Source organism: Cebus imitator, unplaced genomic scaffold (genome assembly GCF_001604975.1).
Source record: "Cebus imitator isolate Cc_AM_T3 unplaced genomic scaffold, Cebus_imitator-1.0 Scaffold638, whole genome shotgun sequence".
NCBI classification, from domain to species: domain Eukaryota; kingdom Metazoa; phylum Chordata; class Mammalia; order Primates; family Cebidae; genus Cebus; species Cebus imitator.
Window position 1 is genome coordinate 730,059 of NW_016107953.1, and position 17,074 is coordinate 747,132.

Here is a 17,074-nt window from a genome sequence, read left to right on the forward strand (position 1 = left end):
TCCTGGCTCAGAAACAGTTCTTGGGGAATGGGCCTCTGTCCATGGGTAAGTAGAGGTTGCTCCGGTGTGGGCAAAGAGACCCCTCCCCAAGGCACAGCCGTGGCTGGCAAGGATGGGGGATGGGGGCTGAGCCCACAGTCAGGCCCCTGTGCCCAGCAGGCCCTGGTCACCCGGTACACTGGGGTCAGGGGAACCAGGACAAACGGGCTCTTGTGTTTGGGAGGCTGCCTGCTGTGCCAGGGACACTGCGTGCCGCCACCAGCCTGCCGCCTGCCTGAGGGGGCTGAGGGCCTGGGAAGTGGGGCTTCCCTTTCTGAAGGGGACCTCCTGAGCTATCCCAGCCTCCGGAGAGGGCACAGGGCCTTGGTTGGCTGCCAGGAGGTGGCAGGGCTGGTGCCCGCTGCCCTCTTTCCCACAGTCCTTTGCCTGCAAGTTCCCCAGAGCTAGAGAAGAGCAATGTCTCGGGACTCTAGGGCCCTGGGCCTGAGGGGCACTGCCCTGTCCCTCTCTCCTGCCACCCACTGTCCCGTTAATCCCTGGGCTTGGCTCCTCCCCTGGTAGGCAAGGTTAGAGGGCCTCTCCTCTCTGCCTCACCTGGGATGCCTGACAAAGGACAGCAAGACACCAGCTGCCTTCCCCTGCCCAGGGACCCTCGAAAAGCTGCCCAGACCTCCATGCCAGCGTGACAGTGGGCAGCTGGGTATGCCAGGCCGTGGCTGAGCAGCTACCACAACCCTGTGAGCTGGGCCCAGCTGTCAACCCAGTGACAGAGGAGAAAACTGACACTCGGCCTTCCTCACTCATGGTCGCAGCTCAGGCCTGCTGCCTTTTTTTGTTTTCTGTTTTGACACAGAGGCTTACTCTGTCACCCAGACTGGGATGCAGTGGTGAATTCTCAGCTCATTGCAGCCTCTGCCTCCCAGGTTCAAGCAATTCTCCTGCCTCAGCCTTCCGAGTAGCTGGAATTACAGGTGTGCCATCACACCCGGCCAATTTTTGTATTTTTAGCAGAGACGGGGTTTCACTGTGTTGGCCAGGCTGGTATCAAGCTCCTAACCTTGGGTGATTCACGCACCTCGGCCTCTCACAATGCTGGGATTACAGGCGTGAGCCACCTCGTCCAGCCAGGCCTAGTGCTTTCAAAAGGCAAATGCAAACCCCCCACATGCTGCCAGTGGCAATGTGCTCTCCCTCCCCAAGCAGCAGCCATGTGTCCCCACATGCAGCCACCTGTACCCCTTCATATATGCGCTCCCTCATCCACTGTCAAGCTTGTCACAACCAAGCGCATGCACGCTGCGGGCACATGTGGTCACCCAAAGGCAGAGAGATGCTCCCGCCCCCAACACACACAAGCACCCCACAGCACTCCACAGCCCTTACCCCTGCAGGCCCAGCAGCCCCAAATACACACCCTGCTCCCTGTACATCTGCCAGACAGCGATGGCCACCCCAGCATCCCCAGACCCGAGCGCACACTCCCTCAGGGCTGCAGAGAGGGGACAGGGCAGGGCACCATGCAGGGGCTGTCTGGCCCCAGCAGCTGGGAAGGAACCACCTCATGGAGTCCTGAAGACTGCCAAGTGTCTGTTTGGAGATGGCAAGGGGCCAGGCAGGGAGTGCTGCCAGCTGGGCCCTTCCACACTGGGCACTACCCACCTGCCCACTACCCTCAGCTGTCCCCTCCCCAGCCACCCAGGGCCTGGGGCCAGGTGAACTGCTTCAACCTTGAACTCTAGTCCAACTGGGCAGCCAGGGCCTAGCACTTAGCCTCAGGGAAGAAGTAGGTGGGGGGCGGGGAGTGAGCTGCATGGCCTATGGCCCTTACTCAGCTCCTCTGGGCCACAGTCCCCTACCTGGAAAAACCTGTGGATTCAACTGAGGGCCTGCAAGTGTCTCTGCCTTCCACCACACCCTGTCTCCCCAAGGGCAGCCACAGCTGGTGGGGCACTGGCCATCTGCTTTCTGTGAAGGGGAACAGACTTCGGCTGGCACCCTCGGAGGGCCCGCCCACGCGGTGCCGGGACCTTTGGAGCATCTCACACCCCACCACATCCACAGGTCCACAGAGGGGGCAGTGGGGGTGCAGAGGAGACAGGGAACCCACTTGTCTGGGTCCCCTGAGGCCAAGCCAGGGCACCCGTCTCCCGTCTCAGACTTCTATCTCCTTGACCTCTAGACAGTCCGGACTTCCCTGGGGCTGCTGTTCCTGGTGCTAATCAGGTAATTCATCAGTTAATCATGTGGTCATCACTTGACAGATAAGTGCTACTCAGGGCTGGAGCTCTCCCTCCCTGCAGGCACAGCCCAGCACAGGCAGGGTGGGAGCAAGCATCCCTTTGAAATGGATTCAGGTCAGGTGGTGGCAGCCCCCGGGGCTTAAATACCTTCCACCACCCTCCCCAGGGTCTCACCCTCCCAGTTCTGAGCTTGACATTACAGGCAAAGGGCACCCCCTCACACACATCTGGGCTCAGGACAAAGTCCCAAGGCGAGCAGGTGCCAGAGGTGGGGTAAGTTCCTGGACTCAGGGCCTCTGGTTGACCAAGGGTGTTTTCTTTCTCTCCACTAGACAAGCCCACCTGCTCCCCGCCTTCCTCCCTTGGTACACAAAGGTCAGACAGGCACACCTGAACTCTCAGGTGGTGTCTAGGGGAGAGGCCCTGCACTCTCCCCACGGGAGCCCTTTCTGGACCTCAACCCAGAAAAAGGGAAGGATTGGGGTGCCCTCCAGCAGACAGTGAGTGCTGGCGCCCTTATTCTGCCCAGAAGGACTGGGCAGCTCAATTAATTATGCGCCCACCGGGCAGAGCAGGGAGGGGAGGCCAACATGGGACAGGGGGTGGGGGGTGTCCTTGCTGCAGCAACCACACAGGGTGGATGGGGCTGCGGGCCTGCACCTTCACACCCACCAGCTGAAGTGGCCTCCTGCTGCCCGTTTCTCGATGCTAGACTAGGGGCTCACCACATCCACCTGCCTTCTTGGCATGGCATCTGGCATGAATGAGGGCAGGGGCTGCACATACCTTGGGCTGCTAGCTCCCTGCCACTGTCTGTGCCGCCCCCTGCCCTGCTCTGCCCCTCCTCCTGTGGCACTCCAACTGGGGGCAGCTGGGCAGGGTCCCCATGGGATCACCCTGAGCCCAGCTAATGACCCCCAAGTGAACATACGAGCCCAGCACCCAACTCCAAAGGTGGGCACGCCCCTTGCCCATTTGACAGACGGGGCAAAGGAGGCTCAAAGGGGTGAGGCCATGGCCCAGGGTCATACTGTGAGCAAATGATCAGGGTCAGGCTGGCATCCTAGCTTTATGAGAGCACTGGGAAACCCTGGAGGGTGGTCACCAACAGTCCTACCCTCGCTTCCATCCCCAGAGAGAACATCTGAGGCAACCGGGTCTCACACCCTTCTCATCCCCAAAGTCCAACCCGCTGGGCAGTCTGGCCCCACCTGCCTTCTCCCCACCATTCTGCTGCCCTGCCCTTTCCCAGAATCTGGAGCTCCACCTCCCTGCTTCCAGGCTGGACACCCCTCATCCGTGTCCTCACCTCGGCTCCCGCAGTGCCCAGGTCTGGGTGCAGGGTGGACACCTACAAACTAAGGCAGCCCCTTTGAAAGTTCAGAGGGCAGGGTTTCCTTACATCCTCACGGCAACTGCGGGGACCTCAGGGCAGACAGGGAGGCACAGAGGGGTCCTGTGCTTCTTCTAGGATGCCCGGGAATAAGTGCTGCGCTGGAATGCAGACCCAGGTGTCCTGCTCCAAAGCCACCTACCTGATCTGAGGACCAGGGGCCTAATGACCGAGGAGGGTGCTGGAGGGGAGGAGGAAGGGCTGGCCTGGTCCGGGTCTCCTCACTCTCCTGCCCCAAGGCCCCAGTAGGTGACATAATTCACAGGGCAATGTTTATGCACTGAACGGTGAACACATAGGCAGAGGGGTGGATGGGCCACCAAGGGGGAAACCAAGGCCAGTAAGAAGGGACACAACAAGGTCACATAGTCAGTTGGTATCAAAGTTGGCCCAGAACCACAGTCCCCTGTCCCAGGGCTCTACCCAGCCCAGCCACACCCTGGCATGCCTTCCTGCCCCAGGTCAGGGAGCCCACAGCTGCAGGGCGGCAAGGCACAAGGGACCACGCGTGGCCCCACACACTCTGGCTGTGCCTTCTGACCTCGTGTTTTCTGATGTTCTGCCACTGTCACCTCTCACTCAGGTATCCAGGAAGTGGCCTCTGTTGCTAGGGGGCTGATGCCCGGTCGCTGGCTGGGTGGGGAGATGGGGAGGGGGTAGTGGACTGGGGTGTCCCTCAGGAAGGATCCAGGGGGTGGAGGCTGCCAGGTCCCATCTCAGGTGGAGGTGGAGGGCGGGTCAGCCATGAGAAGTACGTGAGCGAACTCAGCAGACCAGGCCCCTTCCTCCCCAGGCCCTGATGAAAGTCCTGGACTCTGGTCTCCGCATTTTCTCTTTCAGCCCCAGAGTCTTCTCTGCGGGCCAGCGGTGGGTATGCACAGGCGGGGGTTGGGGGTGAGCCATCGGAAAGCCCATTGGAAAGCCCCAGCCCTGAGTCTTCCCGCAGGCAAGTATTTTGGGGCCCAGCAGTTGCTTGGCAACTGCTCTGGGTTGCCATGGGAACACTCCCTTTTTCCGGGGCTTATCATTTTTAGGGGGAATGCCACGATGCTTCCCATGCCCTTTCCTCCCCACTTCTTCACCCTGGCTTGGCTGCCCTGGGAGGGGACATTGGGGGTCCGTAAGCTCAACCCCCACCCCTGTAGGGGGCCCACACACCCCTCGCCCTAAGACTCTTTAAGCCTCCAGAATCAAGAACCCCCAAAATGCAGAGCCCAGACTCCAAGGCCTTCATTAGAGCGGGGAGACAGCACAAGGGACTCATTAGCTCTGTTTACGTCTCCTTGCCACCATTAACCACTACCTGGGGCCTGGGGCCTCCCAGCCCCACCCTGCCCAGCGGCCTGGCCCAGCCCTGATGTTGGAAGGCCACTGTAATTGGAAGGAATGCAGTCCTGGTGCCATGCCCTTCCCAGGCTTATGTACACACAGGGAGGGGCCATTGCCAAACTGCCACTCCCTAGCTGTGGGAGTCCCTTCGCCTTCCAGTGCCTCGGTTTCCCCACCTGGAAGTGGGGATGGCAGTGGTACTTATCTTGCAGAGTGCTGGGCAGATACAAGGGACACTTTAGCACAAGGCCTACGGGCTGGCTGTGATCACCAGGTACTTCTGCAGCACGGGACAGAGGCGCAGGGATGGCCTGGAAAGGGCTGTGGCTAGCGTGCAACGGTGACTGACCACACCGCTGACGGCAGAGTGGCCACTGAATCCAGGTCCCCAGGCTCCCAGCCCACGCCTTCTCCACAAGATCTGTCTGCCTCATCCCCTGTCCTACATCCCTTCTCATGGCCCTGACCCTTCCACAGGAGCCAGGGTGCTCCCCACAGGCCAGGCACCCAGCGCCAGCCAGGCATACAGAGGCCAATATCTGCTATGCCAATTAATCATAGAACCAACTGTCAAGGACTAGCAGCCTCAGGGGTGGGCCTGGAAGCTGGGTGAGGGCCTTGTGCCGGTGGGGTGGTAACAGTAAGAAATGGCCTCTGGCTGGATGCAGTGTCTCACGCCTGTAATCCCAGCACTTTGGGGGGCCAAGGCCGGCGGATCGCTTGAGACCAGGTGTTTGAAACCAGCCTGGGTAACATGGTGAAACTCTGTCTTTACAAAACAGTCCAAAAATTAGCTGCCAACGTTGGCATGCACCCACCACGCCCGCTACTCTGGAGGCCTGAGCCTAGGAGGTCGAGGCTGCAGTGAGCCGTGATTGCACCCCGCACTGCAGCCTGGGCCACACAGCAAGACCCCATCTCTGACAAAAAGGAAAAAAAGGAAAGGCTTCCACTCCTGCGCCAGCGGACTGTGCACTCTGCTCCCTTTCACCCCTGCTCCTCAGCCCCACACTGCCCCACCCCCTTGCATATCAAAGGGCTCTCTGGGGGGCACGCTGACCCCCACCAGGAGCCTGAGGCAGGGGCTGGGGCTGGAGTTGGGGGGAAGGATCCCTGCAACAGACGGCCTACTGTGCCCAGCTCAAGTCTCCACCTGCAACAGCCTACTGTGCCCAGGGCTGCCTTCTGAGCACCCACAGAGCTGGGCCAGTGGCCCTGCAGTAAGCAACAGGAGAGCTGTTTGCAAACCGCAGGTGTCATCAGCCGCAGGGCTCTGGAGAGGCCTCAGAAGGGCCGGCTCAGCTTGCAGGTGGGAACCCAGTGAAAGGCAAACTCCTGGCCCCTGTGGGCCGGGCTCCTGCAGCAGCCCAGGTCCCCTATCCCCCGTCCCTGCCTTTCTGTCCTTCTGACACCAGGGTCTGCACACCAGGGTCCTCCTCGCCATCCCTGTCACCTCCTTGGCACCCCGCCAGCCTCCGACGCAAAGTCGCCACCCAGTCGCCCCGCCACAGCCCCGCCTGGTTTGATTTCCTCCCGTGTGTGTCACCGTGAAATGGCCATGCCCCTGGCCTACAGCTGTACACGGCTCCTCGCAACCCAAAGGCCAGACCTTTGTCTGCGGCAGCTCCGCGCCAGGCTGGGTGGCCGCACGGGAGGGCACAGCGCCACCTGCTGGTGCTGCCGCTGGAACGTGCCAAACTGGGGAGTAGGCGGGCTCTGCTGACGCCAGCCCCCCACCCCTTAGCTGGTGGTTGAGCTCCTGGGAGGTCCTCAGACTGCCCGCTGCTCCCCTAGTCCCCGTAGACACGCGGATACCCGGCCTTTGGGAGGGGAATCATTCTCAATACTCCTGTTACAGTTTGAACTGTGGGCCGGGTGTGGTGGCTCACGTAGCACTTTGGGAGGCTGAGGTGGGTGGATCACCTGAGGTCAGGAGTTCAAAACCAGCCTGGCCGTCATGGTGAAACTCCATCTTTACAAAATAATAATAATAATAATAAATAAAATAAAACAGGTTGAATTGTGTCCCCTAAAAGGATTCGTGGCACCCATGAATGAGATCTTATTTGGAAACTGGTATGTGAAGATGGAATCCGGATGAGGTCATGCTGGATTAGGATGGTGCTGTCCTTATGATAGCTGGGAAAATTGGGCAGACACACACAGGTGGCCATGTGATGATGAAGGCACAGTTTGGAGTCACACATCTACAAGACCAGGAACTAATGCCAAGGACGCTGGCAGCCACCAGAGGTTGGAAGACACAAGAAAGGACCCTCTCTTAGAGACTTCAAAGACGGCAGGGCCTTGCTGACCCCTGGATTTGGGCCTCTGGCCTTGAGAACTGTCAGAGAATAAATTTCTGTTGTGTCACTTTGTGACAGCTGCACGGGAAATTGACCCGATAGACACTGGCCCCAATCATCACCCTCTGCGCCATCACCACACCTCCCCTCCTCGAATCAACCGTGACCACAGGACACCTCCTTCTGGAATCTCTCTGTGCCCACCCACTCCCCAGATGAGCACCGCCCCTTCCCCTGGGAACTCCCCGGACTATGTTATCACCTCCTCTGGCATGGCCTGGGCCCAGGAGACAGATACGAAATGAACGAACACATCCCGTCCTTTGCTACTTCATCATATTCACATGTTCGTAAAAATCAAATGACAGCAGCGCTGGGGGTTAAGGAAATGGTGAGGGCCATGGCAGGTGTAGGGGGGGCCCGAGGGGCACTTCCAGGTACTCACAGCCACCCTGGGAGCTGGGACAACTAGCCACTGTGTGCTCAGGCTCCCAGCCCCTGAGGCTCAGAGAGGGAAAGCCATCTGGGTCACCAAGCTCCTCCCTCTTGCCAGTTCTGTGACCCCAAACCAGTCATTGTACCTTTCAGGGCCTCCCCAGTCTCCTGCCCTGCACAGTGGGGATAGTTCTAACATCTACCTCCTGGGGACATCACCGTGCTAATGTGAGACGGTTCTATAAAACGCGTTAGCCACCACGCGGCCGACTTAAAGATGGAAGAGTTAGGAAGGGAAGGGGCCTTCAGTGACAGCAGGGCCCTGCTAGCTCCTGGATTTTGGACCTCTGGCCTTTACGACTGTGAGAGAAGAAACTTCTCACAGGGGCGAGACACAACTGGGAATACAACTCAGGCTGGGCGCTGGTGCTGTGATCTAGGGCAAGTCACTCCCTTCTTGGTCTGGTTTTCTAGTCTGCACCATGAAGGGGTTGAAAATTAAGCAAAAATCAGATATCGACCCCTGTGGCATACGGGAGCACCCTTCAGTGGCTTCCAATATGTTTGTTTGTTAATTAATTTATTTATTGGTTCTGTCGCCCAGGCTGGAGTGCAGTGGCATGATTTTGGCTCACTGCAACCTCCGCCTCCCAGGTTCAAGTGATTCTCCTGCCTCAGCCTCTGGAGTAGCTGGGATTACAGGTGCCCGCCACGACACCCAGCTAATTTTTTTTTTTTTTTTTTGGTAGAGACAAGGTTTTACCATGTTGGCCAGGCTGGTGTCGAACTCCTGATCTCAAGTGATCCACCCACCCTGGCCTCCCAAAGTGCCAAGATTACAGGTGTGGGCCACTGCGCCCGGGCTCCATTATGTTTAGAATCAGGCCTGACTGCTTGCCACCGTCCCAGGCAACTTCCACACCGGCCCAAGATCCCTGCCTCCTGGCACAGAAGTTGCTGAGTGATCTCCTCCCTCCAAGGGTGACTAGATTTAGTGACTGGGCTTCTCACTAGCAGAATACAGCACAAGTGATGCGAGGTCACTTCCAAGATTGACAAAAAACTGTGACTTCTGTCGTGCTCGTGTGCTCTGGGTTTCCCTCCCACCCTCGCCGCTCATTCTGGGGAAGTGAGTTCTGATGCCCTGAGCTGCCTTCCCTACACAGAGGCCCACATGGCAGTGAACCAAGGGAAGGCCAGGGCCAACAGTCACAGAGAAACTGACACCCTCAGTCAAAACTGAATCCTGCCAATGACATGTGAATGGTCTGGGGGCAGGTCCTGCCCAGTCCAGCCACAGACGAGACCCCAACCCCAGCCTCCCATGAGACCTGGAGGCAGAGGCACCCAGCTGAGCTGCCCTGGAACTGGGTCCACAGAAATCGAGTGACGATCAGTGTCCGCTGCTGGAAGCTGTACGTTAGGTAGTGTTGTCACACAGCTGTCTCCAGGCCTGGGGCTGCCCCTCCCGCCCCCAACTCACTTGGGCCACACTGGCCTCCTTTCTCACTCCTCTGGCCAAACTCAATTCTGCCTCCCAGCCCTGCCTGCGGAGGCTTCTCCAGTACACTGCCCCAGACTCGTGCAGGGCTGGCCCCCCCCTTTGACATCTGTCACGGCACAGATGTCCCCTTAGCAAGGCCTTTCAGGCCCCAGCCCCTGCTGGCAGCACCAGCATGATTTTCGCTGCAGCACTTGCTTTTCCCTTCCTTTGCCCGTTTGCTTTTATGCCCTGTCAATCACCCCCTCCAGACTGCCAGCTCCGGAGGGCAGGCCCACCTGGGTCATTTTCAGAGCCACGCCCAGGCCCAATGCTGCACCCAGGGTGAGTGCTTGGGCACACCTGCTGAAAGGAAAGAGGAGGCTCTCGGAGCCCCCTCCTGCCTCTGAGCAGCTAACTGTGGAGAGGAATGCTTGTAATGAGGGGGTGTGCGTTTGGTGGAGGCTGGGGTCTCCCAGAGGGACCTTGCGGGGCTCTCCCCGGCTCCAGTTGCTCCATGGAGCACAGTGGGCACTGCCTCCCCCTGGTGGCCGGCACTAGCACAACAGCCTCAGGCAGAAAACCCAGAAAACAAAACACACACCTTTGTTTGGGTGTTGTCTCTCCTGGGTCCCAGGGGGGTCAAAGGAGAGGAGCCTGCAGTCTCTGGGGGTAATTCAAGGAGCCTCAGAAGCTTCCTTTGCTCCCCTCTTTCCCTCTGCTGGCCCTGGGGTGTCCAGTTCACTCATGAGGCCTCCTCACTCCAATCAGGGCAAGGCTCTGGCCCCACTTCCAAACAAGAACGCTGAGGCTCCAACAAGGACAGTCTTGTCCCAGAAGAGTGGTCCAGTGCTTGGCCAGGCTTTGCACCCCCCAGGCTTCTCTAGCTCAGAAGGACCTCCAAGAAGAAGGCATTTTCCACAGACCTCGGTGGGTAGAGGGGACATCCCCAATGGAGACCTAAGGCCGACATATCTAGAGCCTGTGGAACCCTTGGGGTCACCCAGCCAAACTTTCCAATTTACAGAGCAGGAATCCGAGGCTTCCTTTCCTACAGCCCCGCCTGCACTGAAGGGGTCTTTTCCTACTTCCAAGTGATCACAGCGGCAAACAGAGAACCCCACGATCTGTCATCTCCAGGCTGCCCTGGGGTGGCTCCAGCCCAGACAGACCCTGGGAAACTTGGGGAACCCCTGCCCATCAGCCTAGCGTGTGTCCCCCCTGGCCCCCGTGCCGTGGCCCCGAGCATGTTGCTGGAGACCGGATGCCACTGCCCACGGCAGAGCAGCCCCAGCCCTCTTTCTTCTTTCCCCATCGCCACCTCCCCAGCGACCCGTCCTACTCTGAGCCCCAGGAAGTGCATGGTGTGTGTGTCTGCGTGTCCGTGCGCGTGTATGCGCAGGCCTGCGCCTGTGCGTGCGCGGAGATGTCCAGGCAAAAGAGCCCACATGAGAGGAGGGCAGGGGTCCCCAGGATCTTAGGGGCTGTCAGTCCCAAAGCAGACCCCATGGGAAGGGTGAGCCGAGCCCTGCCTGGCCTGAGGCCGGAACCCTCCCTTCTCCTCTGGACTCCGCCCACTTCGTGTGCCCGGGGCCAGTCCCTGCCCCTCTCCTGTCCTCAGTTTCCCTACTATCCCGGGCGGGGTTGGACGCGGAGCTGCGTCAGCGCGCTCAGCGTGGACGCGGCGCCGGGCTCCCTCTCCACGGTGGGTGTGGGCGGGGGCGTGCGGTCCTTCCTCCACCCGCGACGCTACGCGGGGCCCCAGCCTCGGCCGGGGCCGGCGGGCACTCACCTGGCAATCTACCATCATCCTCAGCCTCTGCGGCTCATCGCCGGCCCCAGGGCGGGGCCCGGGGCTGGCAGAGGCCGCTCGCCTCGGCCCGCGCGCGGCGCAGGGGTGCGCCCGGCTGCGGGGCTCATGGCGCGGCCTCCGGTCCCAGCGGGGCCCAGGGCTCCACGGCCCTCGCCGCTGCCCCGGCCGCCGCCAGCGCCGCTCCCATTGTCTGCGCCGCGCCGCGCTCCGGCCTCTCGGGCCCCGCTGGTCGGTTCCGCCCCGGCTCCCGGGGCTCGGGCCGGGGTGGGCGGGGACAGCCGCGGCCCCGCCCCAGCCCGCCCGCAGGTGCGAGGGGCGCGCCCCGCCGCGCGAGCTCGGGGGCGCGCTCCGGGGCGCGCTCAGGCCTCCCTCCCGCGGACGGACGCGGGTTGTCCCCGCGCGGGGCAGACGGGCCTGGTGTCCAAGGCCGGGCGCGCACACGGGGCCTGCACGGGACCGCGGACAGCGCGTGCACGTCACCCCGCCTCGCCGCGCGCACGCGCCACTCAGCAAGCGCTGTGTGCGGCCGATCTCACGTGTCCCTCCGCCTCTGCCGCCTGCTCAGTGCTCCCCACCTCGCTAGGACCTAGGGCCACCCTCGCCCCAGCCGGGGGTGGGGGGCGCTAGGCCGGCCCGTGGGCGTCACCAAATATACAGGCTCACCCTGTAGCCCAGCACTCCAATGCCACCTGCTGGACTCGGCTTGGTGGATGGCTGGGAGCTGAGGAACAAGAGGTGACAGCGGACTCAGCCTAGGCGGCGAGAAAGGTCGCCCCGTCCTCTTCCTCACCTCCCTGCTTGTCTTCCCTGACAGCACCAGGGGCCACCAGCTGCAGCCCCAGCTGGTGTAAGTTGCAGCTCCAGGGAGCCTGGGGAGGAGGGGGTCACACCGAGGTTGAGTGAGTGTTGGGGGTAGTCACTCTTATTAGGGCTCATTGATTTCGTCCCTTTTTATTATTTATTTATTTTTGTTTTTTGAGACAGAGGCTGGCTCTCGTTGACCAGGCTGGAGTGCAGTGGCGAGAACTCAGCTCACTACAACCTCCACCTCCCAGATTCAAGAGATTCTCCTGCCTCAGCCTCCCAAGTAGCTGGGATTACCGGGCACACCACCACGCCTGGCTAATTTTTGTATTTGCAGTAGAGATGGGGTTTCATCATGTTGGCCAGGCTGGTCTCCAACTCCTGACCTCAGGTGATCTGCCCACCTCGGCCTCCCAAAGTGTTGGGATTACAGGCATGAGCCACTGTGCCCAGCTTCATCCGATTGAATACCATTGCCGAGGCACCAGCACTGTGTCCCACTGAGCTCTAAGTGACCAAGCCCTGCTGTGCGTGGTGATCCCCACTTCATGGCTCTTCCCAGTCACTCATCCCTGAGCTGGTCGCAGAGGCCTCATCCTGTGTTGGGGTCTCGCTGGCCAGGTATCCCCCAAGTCCCACACTTGGACCACATTTATATTGATCTTCCTGCTGGGACAGACCTGCAGTGACCCCTGCCTCCTTGCCTGGCATTCAGAACACTGTGTGACCTGGTCCCTATACCCCAACTCCAGGCTCCCTGGGCCATCCCGACCCAGGGACCCCATCAAGCCCCTGCCTCTCTCAGAGCCCCTCCCAGCACCACCCCTCCCTGTGTCCTCCTCCACAATGCTCTCACCTTCAGAGCCGCATTCCTCCCGCCCCTGTGCAGGCACAGCCTTGAACCCAGATGACCTGGGTTCAAACCCACAGCTGGACTACATCACAGGTAAGCTCATGGTGACCTCTCAGAGTCTGTTTCCTCTACTGAAAATGGGCCAGTGACTCCCACCCTGGGCGGGTGTGCCAGGGATAAAGCTGGGTGCAAGTGGGGTGAGGGGGGTGGAGAGGGAGTTTCTCCCCTGCTAGGCAGAGCTGCCCAGGCCTCAGAGTCTGCTGTTACCTTGGGTCCCCAGCTCCCAGCCTGTAATCCCAGCACTTTGGGAGGCTGAGGAGGGTGGATCACTTGAGGTAAGGAGTTTGAGACCAGCCTGACCAACATGGTGAAACCCTGTCTCTACTTAAAATACAAAAATTAGCTGGGCGTGGTGGGCACCTGTAATCCCCACTACTCAGGAGGCTGAGGCAGGAGAATCGCTTGAACCCGGGAGGCGGAGGTTGCAGTAAGCTGAGATCGCGCCACTGCGATTCCAGCCTGGGTGACCAGAGCGAAACTCAGTCTCAAAAAAAAATTAAAAAATAAAACCACCCTAGCTAGGGTCGAACACACACCACCTTTATTATAAACTGCCCCAAACCCTCTTAAGAAGGAGGTGGCTAGTCCCTGAGAGTGCAGTTCACCTGGGGGTACAGGAAACCAGAGGGAGCCTAGACTCACTCCATTTCAAAGGCTTGCTCTGGGGGCCTGAGTGAAGAATTGGCTACATGTGGCTATGGGACATCAAGGGACCCAGGACCCCTGTGACCAGAGAAAAGGGGTCTAGGGCGCCTTCACCCTAGGGTATTAGAAATGCAATGTTAAGGGCAATATGCAATAAACGGGGGGCTGGCGCAGTGGGGTTCAGGCACTCTGAGTCAGGCTGAGGCTTCACAGCCTGCCCTGCAAAGGCACAGCTGCAGAACGCAACCAGCTTTTCAGGCCTGCTTTGTAACTGCACCTCCCCTCCCCGCCCCCATCGCTCTTCTGCCACACTAGTGTGATCTTGTGTTCTACTGTGTGCACAGTCCTCTGCAGTTCACAGTGGCTTTTTCACGTCCATTGTCCGGCAGAATTCGCCTGACTGACAGAGGTAGGCGGGACAGGGGCTGGTCTGCACGTGAGTGGAGCACTGGTGGCTGCAGGGCTTTGGGTCTCTATCCATGGCAGCCGCAGCTCTGTGGTCAGCTCCTCAGGCAGCTGATATCCTTGTCTAGTGTAGAAAAGCTGATCAGCTTCAGGCTGGGTGGCTGGGGCTTCCTGTCGTCCCAGAGGTACTCGGGGGACAGGACCTTGGACGGCTTGTTTGTGATGAAGTGATGGTTCAGGTGGCTTTCCTCCTGCCAGGCTGCCACGATGCCATTGGCCTTGTCCGCCAGGATGGCCATGTGGCAGCTCCCGGTAAACTCATATACCCTGGCCACCTGCCCCCTGGAGACCGCCCCACCATAATAGAAGTCCCCTTCGCTGTCTGCCACAAAGGCAGCGGAAACACGCCTGCGCTGGTAGGGGAACTGCTGGCAGAGTATGGCGTAGTAGCCGGGGTGAATGGCAGCCACCAGGTCTCCCAAGGTCTCAGGGCCCCATGGGTTCCAGAACACCATGTCCACATCAAGGCAGAAGAGGTAGTCCACCTCCCGGTGAGCCCTCTTGGCAATGTGCTGGCTGATGGTCTCCATCCAGCGCATGGAAATCTCCTCCCAGTGGGAGTGGCCCTGGATGGGGATGGTGCCAAGAAGCCGGTGGGGACCCAGTGGGACTCGGGGAATGGCTGCGGGATTGTCAGTGAAGATGTAGTAGTGCACCCGGTACCCACGCATGAAGAACTCCTCGGCTGACTCCAGGAAGCACTGGACGAAGTGAGTGTACCTAGCGATGATAACCCAGTCATCCACCGCTACCCCAGCAGCCTGCCTGGGTCCCCACTGTATGCTGGGGTCAGTCAGTCTGGGGGCCACTTCCCAGCTCCCCATCTCAAGATGCCACTCTGCTCTGACCCTCTGGGTTCTCATTTGTCCAATTCCCAAGATGCTAGTACCAGCCTCTTATAGCTGTTGTAAGCATGTCCCTGGCAGAAATTCTTATGCTCCTGGACCAGGCGAACTTTTATTGAGCAATTTCTGGGTGCCCAGAAACATCCTAAGAATTCTTACGATCTTTGATCTTCATAAGCTACCTTAAGCCTTGCCTGTTTTATAGGCAGGAACACTGAGATCACAGAGGAGAAAGCAGCCAAGAAGCAGGTGAGTGGAGGAATCAAGGGAAGGCGAGTTGTGCTGGACGCTGGGGGCTTGGAGTGGCGTGTGGTTGACACAGCCCCGCCCCCAGGCCAAAACGCACTGGACAAGGGGGTCACCTGCCCTAGTGGGCCATTCATCATCTGGCCATGCTTTAGGGCTTGGGGGCCCATCATGGTCCCTCTCTCAGGCGTCCCAGGAAGGAGTCCCCAAGGTCCAGCGCAGGGCTGCCAAGATGCCGCTCCTAAAGGAAGGCCAGGTGGGGTCAGGGGAGAGACCAGGGCAGAGAAGGGGCCCAGATGAAGCAGGGAGGGGCAAGGGGTCCTCCTGACAAAGGCTCCTGCTGTCCCCTCACCTGGACTCCGCCTCCCGTCTATGCTGGGGCCAGACCCCCTACCCTGGGAAGCCCCATTGCACCCCACTCTGCACTTTCTGTCTGCTTGGCACCTGGTTCCGAGCCCCCCGGGTGCCCAGCAGGGTCCTGTGTGCACATCTGGTCCCCTCCCTGGACTGTGAGCTCCTGTGGCTCAGGGAGCCTTCCTCCCCTCCCCCGGCCCGCTACTCACTTCCCCACGGCAAACACCGTGACCCCGATGGTCAGGTTCGGCGCCTGGTAGGCGTGCTGTGGAAGCTCTGGGTTGAAGGTTCCCTCAGAGACGACGGGCGCCAGCCAGGGTGTTAGTGTCAGCAGCTGTGTGGGCCTGGCAGCAGGGGGACCGTGGGCACTGAGACCCTCCCCTGTGAAAGCCTAGATCTCATCCCCTCCGTGGCTCTCACACTGTGTGACCTGGGGCCACTTCATCCCAGTCTCTGGGCCTCCCTCTCCTCATATGGAAAGTGGGGATGATAGCCACCTCCCAGCAGGGTTGGGGGGACCAGGAGTTAACACACACCGAGTAGGAGACTGGCATTTTCCATGTGTGCCAAGCCCCTAATAAATGAGGGTCATTAATAAGGGCAAGACAACATCGTCATGAACAACAGCCTGAGCACCTACTGAATGCAAGCACGGTGTACATGTTACAACTGTCCTCTGCTCCTCCAGCCTCCAGTGAGCTAGGTACTATTATGTACCTGCACAGAAAAAGCTCAGGGCAGTTGGGTATCCTGCCCAAGGTCACACAGCCCAGGTCCCTGACCCCCAGCCCTGTGTCTTTCCACAGTCCCTAACTCTGTGGGCCCCAAGGCCACCCTGACGTTGGCACCTCCACCACCCTAACTTATAAATCAGAGCTCTTTTGGCCCCTCCCCCTGCCGTGTTAGGCCTCTCCATGACACCTACCTGTGCTCCAGCAGCTAGGGCTGGGGGTATTGTGACCTGCAACCAAGAAGGACCAGTGGTAGGGGGGAGCCAACACCCTCAGGGACACAGAAGGGGCAATGCCAGTCTCCTTACCATGCCATGGGCTGGAGTGGCTTCTCCCTCTCGTAGTGCAGCTTCATGTTGCTGGTGGCAGAGGCAAGAAAGAGCCATTGTCATGGGGCTGGGGACAGAGACAGTCAGCAAAGGAAGAAAGAGGAGTCAGAAGTCCCCTCGGCTGGGCACCCAGGGTCCATGTAGGCTCCCTCTGACCTTCCCCCACAGCCCCACCTGACTCTACAAAGGAGCTGGGGACCCCTACAGAAGCAATCTGTAGGTCATTGAGAGAGTAAGTGACTGGGCAGTGATTCGGACCCAGTGCCGCTTGGTACCAAGGCTGATGCTTTCCCGACCATGTCGCTCTCGTTGTCGGAGAGGTTTGTAAAGCTGCAAAGGGCTGGTGACTGGGACCAGGGGTGAGCTGATTCACCTGAGCCCACTATAATGGTGTGTGCTGACTTGGCTAGGCTGTAGTATCTGGTTTCTCAAACAAGTCAAAGTGTTGCGTGAAACTTTTTTTAAGAGACAAGGTCTCCTCTGTTGCCCAGGCTGGAGTGCAGTGGGGCAATCATAGCTCACTGCAGCCTCGACCTCCTGGGTTCAAGCAGTCTTCCTGCCTTAGCCTCCTGAGTGGCTGGACCTGCCAGGCACTCATTAGCACCCATGGCTGATTTTTAATTTTTCTTTTTTTTATTTTAAAAAGCGGGATTTCACCATGTTGGTCAGGCTGGTCTTGAACTCCCGACCTCAGGCGATCCGCCCGCCTTGGCCTCCAAAGTGCTTGGATTACAGGCGTGAGCCAC

General features: G+C 59.6%; 2 protein-coding genes across 8 annotated transcripts in view; both read right to left on the minus strand.

The window, feature by feature from the left end:
- Positions 1 to 11,228, minus strand: part of RALGDS (ral guanine nucleotide dissociation stimulator) — a 53,595-nt gene extending 42,367 nt beyond the window's left edge. For both annotated transcript variants that reach the window (XM_017517578.1, XM_017517577.1), the window contains exon 1: positions 10,976 to 11,228. In XM_017517578.1, coding sequence (XP_017373067.1) covers positions 10,976 to 10,993 — 18 coding nt within the window. In that variant the 5' untranslated portion in view covers positions 10,994 to 11,228. The remainder of the gene's footprint in view (positions 1 to 10,975) is intronic.
- A 2,004-nt stretch (positions 11,229 to 13,232) lies between these two features.
- The window catches only part of GBGT1 (globoside alpha-1,3-N-acetylgalactosaminyltransferase 1 (FORS blood group)), a 10,981-nt gene continuing 7,139 nt past the window's right edge, over positions 13,233 to 17,074 (minus strand). Inside the window, exons 3-6 of one of the 6 annotated variants that reach the window (XM_017517581.2) lie at positions 16,308 to 16,358; positions 16,194 to 16,229; positions 15,478 to 15,612; positions 13,233 to 14,543 (exon numbers count right to left, since the gene is read on the minus strand). In XM_017517581.2, coding sequence (XP_017373070.1) covers positions 13,859 to 14,494 — 636 coding nt within the window. In that variant the 5' untranslated portion in view covers positions 14,495 to 14,543; positions 15,478 to 15,612; positions 16,194 to 16,229; positions 16,308 to 16,358 and the 3' untranslated portion in view covers positions 13,233 to 13,858. Of the gene's footprint in view, positions 14,544 to 15,477; positions 15,613 to 16,193; positions 16,230 to 16,307; positions 16,396 to 17,074 lie in introns of all 6 variants that reach the window. The other 5 variants (XM_017517583.2, XM_017517579.2, XM_017517580.2 and 2 more) reach the window with 5 other exon arrangements.